This window comes from Triticum dicoccoides, chromosome 2B, assembly GCF_002162155.2.
Source record: "Triticum dicoccoides isolate Atlit2015 ecotype Zavitan chromosome 2B, WEW_v2.0, whole genome shotgun sequence".
Classification (NCBI taxonomy): Eukaryota; Viridiplantae; Streptophyta; class Magnoliopsida; order Poales; family Poaceae; genus Triticum; species Triticum dicoccoides.
Genome location: NC_041383.1, coordinates 135,922,313 through 135,931,191, shown reverse-complemented (window position 1 = coordinate 135,931,191; position 8,879 = coordinate 135,922,313). Strand labels below are relative to the sequence as shown.

The following is an 8,879-nucleotide window of genomic DNA, read 5'->3' as shown; positions in this document are numbered from 1 at the left end:
GAGAGAGAGAGAGAGAGAGAGAGAGAGTATCGAAATCCACGGTTTCTGACGACGGTTCTTTCTTTCGAATAAGATTACCATTCCGCATAATGAGGTCGAAGATGTTGTTCGGTGGTGTTTCTTTTTTGCGTGCGTGTTTTTGGTGTTCTTTCTTTGACCGGATTTACTTGCTCATCGGGCTGTTAAGGTTTTCGATCCGGTTTTTCTTATAAGCTAGATCAGTTTCTTTTTGAGATGCGACCACACTCATGCAAGGATTTCTAGATTTTAAGAAAAAAATGTATGAAAATCTACATATTAACATGTATTTCAAAATGTATCTATGAGCAGTAATTTTTCAAAGTACTTTTTCAATAAGTACTTTGTCTTGAACTTTCATCAAATTTACCGGCCTGATCTCCAACCAATCTTTTTTGGATGGGCCCCTGATCTCCATTTAATACCAGTACAGGCCAGATGGCCGGACCGGAGTAACTGTTTTTGACCGTTGATCCCTGCGTGATCCGGCCGGGGGACAGGGCCCTACCCACTCATCAGCGCACTATTACCAAATGAACAGAGATTTGCCCCGATAAAAACAGCCCCTTTCCCTTCCTTCCCTCCAAACCAAACCCCGAGGAAAACACGCCCACCCCTCCTTTCTTTCGTCAGAGAGAAAGACTGAAAGAGGCGACTCGGCCGAGAGAGAGAGAGGACAGAGACGGAGCCTCGCAAAGACTGCGGCTTTAATTCGAACGCGCTCGCCTCCGTCCTCCTCCTCCCCCTCCCCATCTCGAGCCCTCCGCCACAGTACCAGCATCACGCCAAACCCCCATCCCCTATCTATCCGAGGGGAGGTCAAACCAGCCAGCCCCCCCTTCTTCTCCGGCCGGCCGCTCCGATCGCCGCCTCCCTCCATCCACGCCTCCCGAGGTAGCGCTCGTTTCCCCTGTTTTTGTTTCTTGGATGCGTAGGGGGTTGGATTTGTGTCGGATTTTGAGGCGCGCGTCCGGGTTTCTGGCTCGGATGCGCGCGTGGGGTCGGGAATGCGGGTGCCTGGTGCGCCGGCGGCGGTTGCCTGTTAGGGTTTTCGGTTGGGGTTTGGGAGATTTTGTGGCTTCTTCGGAGTATTCGTTCATGTCTAGATGTGCGTTACAATAGTTCCCCGCCCGCTACGGTGCTAGGGCACTTGAGCTCGGGACACGGTCAATCGCTGCTAGATTATCCGGTTATCGCCGCGGGGGTTCGTACGGCTGATCTGATGATGGAGTTTCGTTGGTGTAAAGCTCAGCCCTGCAGCCTGCTAGTTTGTGTTTTCGAGTTAGGTAATGATGTTTTGGTTGCTCTGTTTATCTCTGCGTCTCCACCTCCAAGAGTCATGATTTCTAATCTGAAAAAGGAAGATAGACAAGATTCAGCAGGGGTGCTGTTGATTGGCAATGATTACAGCTCCTGCACGCTGCTGGCATCTCCTTACATAAGGTGGAAAGATGTTTTATGTGATGAACTCCATGCCCCTGCACTTCTTGTTTCAGTTGTTCATTGCAACTTTGTGCAGCAGCAGCAGCTGCTGCTCTTGTGAGAGTGCAATACAAGGTGTAGTGGAGGTTCATGGAAGTGCCACCCCCTTTCCCCTTTCCTGTTCCACCACTCCATCATTTCCCTTTGCTATCATAGTTCCTGCTCTTGCATCTCCGCTCTTCCCACTGAAGCGGTTACTAGTTATAGCTAGATTAGCTGACCAACCAACATGTCCTTGGTTTCCCTTGATATAGTTGGAGAAGTGGCGCTGATGTGGTTCTCAGCTGTCGGTGTGCACTGATTTTTCAACAAAATAATGTCGTACTGAGTACCGAATTTAATTTTGATTCAGTTACATGGATTGACACTGAAGAAAACAGTTGACTAGAAAGCTGGGCCAAACGTACAGTGAAGGGAACCTTCAATCTTTTGCTGAAAAAGGTGAAAACAAGCGCCATGGCATCTATGTTTTTTGTTTAGCGTGTAACGATGTAACCTAATAACACTTGCTGGGTCAAGTATTACAAACTCTTTCTGAGATCCAAGCCCATCTGCCCTCATGGTTAACTGACCAACCAACATTTTCTTACTAGTTTCCTTTGATATATTTGGAGAAGTGGCATTGATGTGGTCTTCAGCTGTCGCTGTGCAGTGTCCACTGATTTTTCAACAAATCAAAGTTGTTCTGAGTACTTAACTAAATTGGATTCAGTTACATGGATTCACACTAAAGAAAACAGTTGACTAGAAAGCGGAACCGAAAGTGTAGTAAAAGGCTGAAAACCTTCAGATCTTTTGCTGAAAAATGGCATATATGTTTTTCTGTTTGGTGTGTAATGATGTAACCTAACACGACTTGCTGGGTCAAATATTACAAACTTTTCTGAGATCAAACCCATATGAGCTCATGATGTCTGCATCGTTAGTGCTCTCAGAACCTTTAAGTGCAGCCGAGTCATATTATGGTTGGCTTATCATGAAATTTACGCTTGTGCGTTCCTTAGAAAAGTGAGTTAATTTGATCTGGAGATGTTTTTTGTGGATAAAAGAAGTTCCTATCTTTTGAAATGATGAATATTCTGTTTCATTTACTTCCAAGCCTAAATTTTTTTCTCTTGATTTCTTTTTCCTCCATACAGGATTCTGCATCTATAGGTTTGGTCATGGCGTCAGCTGCCTATCTTGACGACATTGATGCTGAAGTTATCGACCCTCCAAAGATTGAGATGTTAGATGTCACAGAACTCGTCGGTGATCTTATCGAGCACTCACCGAAACCAAATGTCATAGTTTCTAGCAATGTGCGTGAGCTATTGGAATGCCCTGTGTGTTTGGTCGCCATGTATCCTCCAATTCATCAGGTATGCCTTCTTGCTGAACTAATTACATTTAACTATAGCATATCGGTTGCATTATACTAACCCTTGTTCTAGGCTTTTGGCTTTCCATGCGTTTGCTGACATGTGTGATCAGCTAAGAATATCCAGTTGCAAAAGAATATAAAATTGCTGATTTCTTTCAAGGTAGACAGAGGTAAAATAGGGTTTTGGTTGGTGGCCTTTTTCTATGAATCGCTTTCACCCTAATAGGTGACATCCCGATGCATCAGGCCCACCTGTAACTAGCTCCCTGCAAACATTTTCAACTTATACATTGCAACAGTCTTCTTTTTAATTTTCAATGTTATCCAGATTGTTCATTATCAAATGATTCTAGTAGGAGAGCCTGATATCTCATGATTATTTTGAATTTACACTGCATATTCTTAAGCTCAGAAGAATGTTTGATATGAATGTGTCTAGAGGTTCTTTTAACTATTCTGTCACATTTGTGCGTGCAGTGCTCCAATGGTCATACCATTTGTTCTGGATGCAAGCCAAGGGTTCATAATCGCTGTCCAACTTGCAGGAGTGAATTGGGTAACATAAGATGCCTTGCTCTAGAGAAGGTTGCTGCCTCTCTAGAGGTTCCATGCAAGTTCCAGAACTTTGGATGCGTGGGAATATATCCTTATTATTGCAAGCTGAAGCATGAATCACAGTGCCAATACAGACCCTACACTTGCCCATATGCGGGATCTGAATGCACTGTCACTGGTGACATTCCGTATCTAGTGAATCACTTGAAGGATGATCATAAGGTTGACATGCACAGTGGAAGCACCTTTAATCATCGCTATGTCAAATCAAATCCTCATGAAGTTGAGAATGCTACATGGATGCTTACGGTAATTATCAGCTACATCTGTATTTATGATCTGAAACACTACGCAGTAGATTAGTCCTTACATCCTCTTTCCAAGAGATCCAAGGTGTATCTTGGATAATTTTGATAACATGAGTTATGGTCTTATGGATTGCTGATTGTTTACCAAGTGTGTGCATACTTAACAACTCCATTAAATAAGGTTACTGTTGACACTGCATGCTATTGTTATTCAGCTTCTGCTTGTGTTTTCCCTCTTCATGGAAGTGAGAGTTGTGGAACTAACTCTAGAATATCTGTCCAGGTTTTCAGCTGCTTTGGGCAGTACTTCTGCCTGCACTTCGAGGCGTTCCAGCTGGGCATGGCGCCGGTCTACATCGCCTTCCTGAGGTTCATGGGAGACGACGCCGAGGCCAAGAACTACACCTACAGCCTGGAGGTCGGAGGCATCAACCGTAAGATGACCTGGCAGGGCATTCCTCGGAGCATCAGGGATAGCCACAGGAAAGTGCGGGACAGCTACGACGGGCTCATCATCCAGCGCAACATGGCCCTGTGCTTCTCCGGCGGCGACAGGAAGGAGCTCAAGCTGCGGGTCACCGGGAGGATTTGGAAGGAGCAGTGAGTTAGTGAACTGTAGCTGCATGCTAGTGGAGGTGTGTCCGTTCGTTTCGTTCTGGCGATCCGAGACGAACCGAAGTATTGCGCAAGTGAACCCTTGTGAGGGCTTGATTAGGGCTAGGGGTAATGGTGTGTAGGCCGTGTTAGATTTGTGGTAGTTGGAGATGTTTCCATGGATGGTTGTCATGCGGATTGAGGTGGTACTGATGTGGCAGAGCTGAAGGCAAATCTCCTGATTTGCTTTGAACAAGAGCTGGATGGCTGGCCACTGTGCCGCCCTTTTGGTGAGACCTTGTTGGTGACTCTTGGACTGTAAATGATGTAGCCCCTCTCTAGTATGAGACTCGTATCTATCTATGTCAGACCTAGAAATGTTCTGAACTTCTGACGCTGGTATATGAATGAGACTCGTATCCATCTACGTCAGACCCAAAAATGTTCTGAATTTGAGATGGCCGTTTCTGATGCTCCCCTCTGTATATGACACTCGTATTTGCATCAGCCCCCCACCGATGTTCAGAATTCCTGGTGCAGATATTGTGTTGAGATGGCCGTTTCTGATGCCAGTTCTGCGGCCGCTTCCACTGGAATATGTCTTCTTCTTTTGGCATCAATCAGAAGATGTTTTCTCCTCTTTTTTTTTTTTTTGAGAAACCTCGTTGTGACTTTTGAGGGCAGCGGGTTCCCTCGGTTCATTAAGAAGAAGAGAGATGATCTAATTTATAAGGAAAAATGGACCCAAAAGCCTCACATTCTCGGTTAATAAAAAAAAATCAAATGAAAACCTGGGAACAAAAAAAATAGAAAACCATAAAAAGACACTAGAGCTTAGGGACAGGGACAAAACAACTACAACATCAAGGGGCATCATCTGAGTCAGACATCATAGCGTCAAGGCCCAGAGCAATTAGGCTTGGCTCACGTGCAACCAAACTGACCACCACTCGCCGAAGAGAGTTCATCAATGACTCTTGTGCCTCATCCTAGAAACATCATGGGTTATCATTATCATGTGAAAAACATCACGAAAGATCTATCTTTGACTTCCAGGCGATGCCCGCCAAAGTGCTCAATGTGATGATCACTTGCGGTGAGAGCGTTTTTTTGTACATGTCCAGCTATGCTTTCATCTTTTGCTCAACATCCTCCACTTTGCTCACCTCTTGCAACTCACCAAAAGCCTCCAACAACCTATGCTCTGCGCGTTTGGCCGCCAGGATGTTGCACGCCTTGTTCTTCTTTTCCAGGCGCCCATCATCCTTCTCCCCGTGCAAAGGTGTCGGGTGTAAGGGCATATTTATCCCTTAGTAGTTTTGGTGATTGATGACAATACGTTTGCGGACTAATCGTGTGCACTAAGCGTTTCAGGTGATCTAATATAAGGGCACTATGCGATTGTTACCCCTCGAGGACTTCACTTTAGACGGATTATTTTCCTTAGTTTCTTTTCGGTGGAATTGAGTCGTAGGGACAACCGTACTATCAGGAGGGGATCCGTTTCGGAAGAGTATGGGTGGAATCATCACGTTCACGTTCTCCTTGCACCCACGCTTTCTTCCTGCTTCGTTGGAGTTTCCGTGTTGTGCAAAACAAGGGGTGCCTTGTGCTAAGCGATAGTACCGCGGCCAGGGCGGTAGTACCGCCTATCGGCGGTAGTACCGCTTATCGTCGGTAGTACCGCTGGTACTACCGCCCCTGCTGTGGTCTCAATTTTTCGTGTCGGGTTTTCGTAAAGGACGACATAGGGGAGCGGTAGTAGGGACGACAGTAGGGCGTGGTAGTACCGCTTCTCGGCGGTAGTACCGCTCCTACTCCCGCTCTGACTACCGCTCAGCTCGCTGCCCTCCCCTGTTTTCCAGCGGCTGTAGGAAGCGGCAGTACCGCCTATCGGCGGTAGTACCGCCCTCAGGGCAGTAGTACCACCCTAGTGCGTGTACTTCTTCTCCCTCAGTCCTGGTTGCCCTTTTGCCTGCTTGCCACAGCGGTACTACCACTCCAGCAACGGTAGTACCGCCCAGATGCGGGCTGCGGGCTGCATAACGGTTGGATGTGTCCCCCCACTATATAAAGGGGTCTTTTTCTCCAAGAACACTTACCTCTTCCATCCCCAAACTCCATTGCTGCTCCAAACTCCATTTTCGCCCGATCTCTCTCCCTAGCCAATCAAACTTGTTGATTTTCTAGGGATTGGTTGAGAAGGCCCCGATCTACACTTCCACCAAGAGAAATTTGATTCCTCCCACTAATCCCTTGCGGATCTTGTTACTCTTGGGTGTTTGAGCACCCTAGACAGTTGAGGTCACCGCGGAGCCATATTCCATTGTGGTGGAGCTTTGTGGTGTTGTTTGGAGCCTCCAATTAAGTTGTGGAGATTGCCCCAACCTTGTTTGTAAAGGTTCGGTTGCCACCTCCAAGGGCACCAATAGTGGAATCACGACATCTCACATTGTGTGAGGGCGTGAGGAGAATACGATGGCCCTAGTGGCTTCTTAGGGAGCATTGTGCCTCCACACCGCTCCAACAGAGATGTACTTCCCCTCAAAGGGAAGGAACTTCGGTAACACATCCTCGTCTTCACCGGCTCCACTCTTGGTTATCTCGTACCTTTACTTGTGCAAGCTTATATTGTGTTGCATCTCTTGCTTGCTTGTGTGCTTGTTGTTATCGCATCATATAGGTTGCTCACCTAGTTGCATATCTAGACAACCTACTTTGATGCAAAGTTTAAATTGGTAAAGAAAAGCTAAAAATTGTTAGTTGCCTATTCACCCCCTCTAGTCAACTATATCGATCCTTTCAATTGGTACCAGAGCCTCATCTCTTTATTAAGGACTTTGTTGTCCGAAGAGTATGGTTGACACCATAGACGGTGGGGAGGAGCACTCCAGTGTGAATCCGGTCTCGTCTACGGCCGATGGGGGAACCGCGGTCTCTCGTGAGGAATTCAATGCGGCTTTGGACACATTGAAAACCTCTATGACGACCGAGGTTGAAAGCATGTTTAATAAATTCTTAGAAGGGCTCAAACTATCTACCGCGCCGATGAAAGTGGGTGATCCCACTAACAAGGTGACGGATGCTAACTCCAACAAGGGGGAAGCTACTAGTGAAAAGGCTCCTTCTTCTAGTGGTAAGAATGGACATGGCATCTTTGCCCATGTGGAACCTCCACTTACTTATGGTGGACCAATTACTTCCACTCATTTGAATCATGTTGGTCCTCCCCCTAAGATTGTAAAAAATAAGGACTTTGATTCTTGGGTTTATTGCTTTAAGCGTCATTTGAACCATGTTAACACTAACACTACTGGAATCAGCTTCTTTGCCGTCCGCCATGGCGGACGACAAGGCATACAAGGCGGACGGCAAAGGTCTCTTTGCCGTCCGCCAACTGACGGCAACCCGGACCTGTTGCCGTCAGCTGGCGGACGGCAAAGATGAAACAATCTTTGCCGTCAGCCGGCTGACGGCAACGGTCCTGGATGGCGCACGTGACAACGTCCGGCTGTTAGGGGGCTAATGGTGAGCTTTGCCATCAGCTGGCGGACGGCAAAGTAACCAAATAGGACAGCCCCAGGTTGAACAGGGAGCTGCCACGTGGCATCTTTGCCGTCTGCTGGCTGATGGCAAAATGCTTTGTCGTCCGCTGGCAGACATCAAAGATCCTATATAGCCCCATTTGTTTTTGTTTTTTCTTAAATTCATTCAATTTGAACACACAAGTTTCAACACACAAATTTCAACACATAAATTTCACAAAAGACATATCCAACACACAAGTTTCATCATATATACATACATAACCAACATGTACATAGTTCCATCCATACATATTACAAAAGTTTCACATTGTTCATCCAACACCGTTATCCATCCATCCATATAACAAGTTCCATCCATGCAAGTTCATCGATACAAAATAAAAGCAGAAAGGGAAAAGAAGCACTCCATCCATGCAAGCTTCCGTGAATTAAATGAGATCTACAAAATGGGAAACAAGAAAGTTAGAAGAAAAAGAAAAACATGAAGAAGAAGAAAGTGAAGAAGAAGACTAGAATAAGAAGTAAGCATATACTTAGGTAAAATGGAGCTAACCTAGCTAATTATGCCATCTTTGAGTGAACTAAGCATATTATGCCATCTTGGTCATTTTGGAGATAACCTAGGTAAACTAGGTCATTTTGGAGCTAACCTAGGTAAACTTGGTCATTTTGGAGCTAACCTAGGTAAACTAGGTCATTTTGGAGCTAACCTAGCTAAAATGGATCATATTGGAGCTAACCTAGGTAAACTAGGTCATTTTGGAGCTAACCTAGGTAAAGTTGGTCATTTTGGAGCTAACCTAGGTAAACTAGATCATTTTGGAGCTAACCTAGCTAAAATGGATCATATTTGTCAGGACCCCGACTCAATGGCACACCGATCTATGATGTAACACCTCATATCACTTTGCGGCCTCATGCACGGTATTCCCACGGGTGTCACCTTACCAGGCCCGGGATCGTTTGCGCCTTTTGGCACACATATATGATAGTGTCGCTAGCATTCATATG

At 45.9% G+C, this 8,879-nt stretch overlaps 1 protein-coding gene across 2 annotated transcripts; it reads left to right on the top strand.

Moving 5' to 3' along the window:
• Window positions 1-601: 601 nt before the first annotated feature.
• LOC119362620 (E3 ubiquitin-protein ligase DIS1-like) lies at window positions 602-4,788 on the top strand. Of its 2 annotated transcripts, XM_037627865.1 has the most exons (5): window positions 602-912; window positions 1,853-1,941; window positions 2,640-2,861; window positions 3,341-3,727; window positions 4,010-4,788. In XM_037627865.1, exons 3-5 carry the CDS (start codon window positions 2,664-2,666, stop codon window positions 4,328-4,330), a joined length of 906 nt encoding a protein of 301 aa, XP_037483762.1. In that variant the 5' UTR covers window positions 602-912; window positions 1,853-1,941; window positions 2,640-2,663; the 3' UTR covers window positions 4,331-4,788. The 2 variants fall into 2 exon arrangements, with proteins under 2 accessions (XP_037483762.1, XP_037483761.1); XM_037627864.1 differs by lacking the exon at window positions 1,853-1,941.
• Window positions 4,789-8,879: the final 4,091 nt, after the last annotated feature.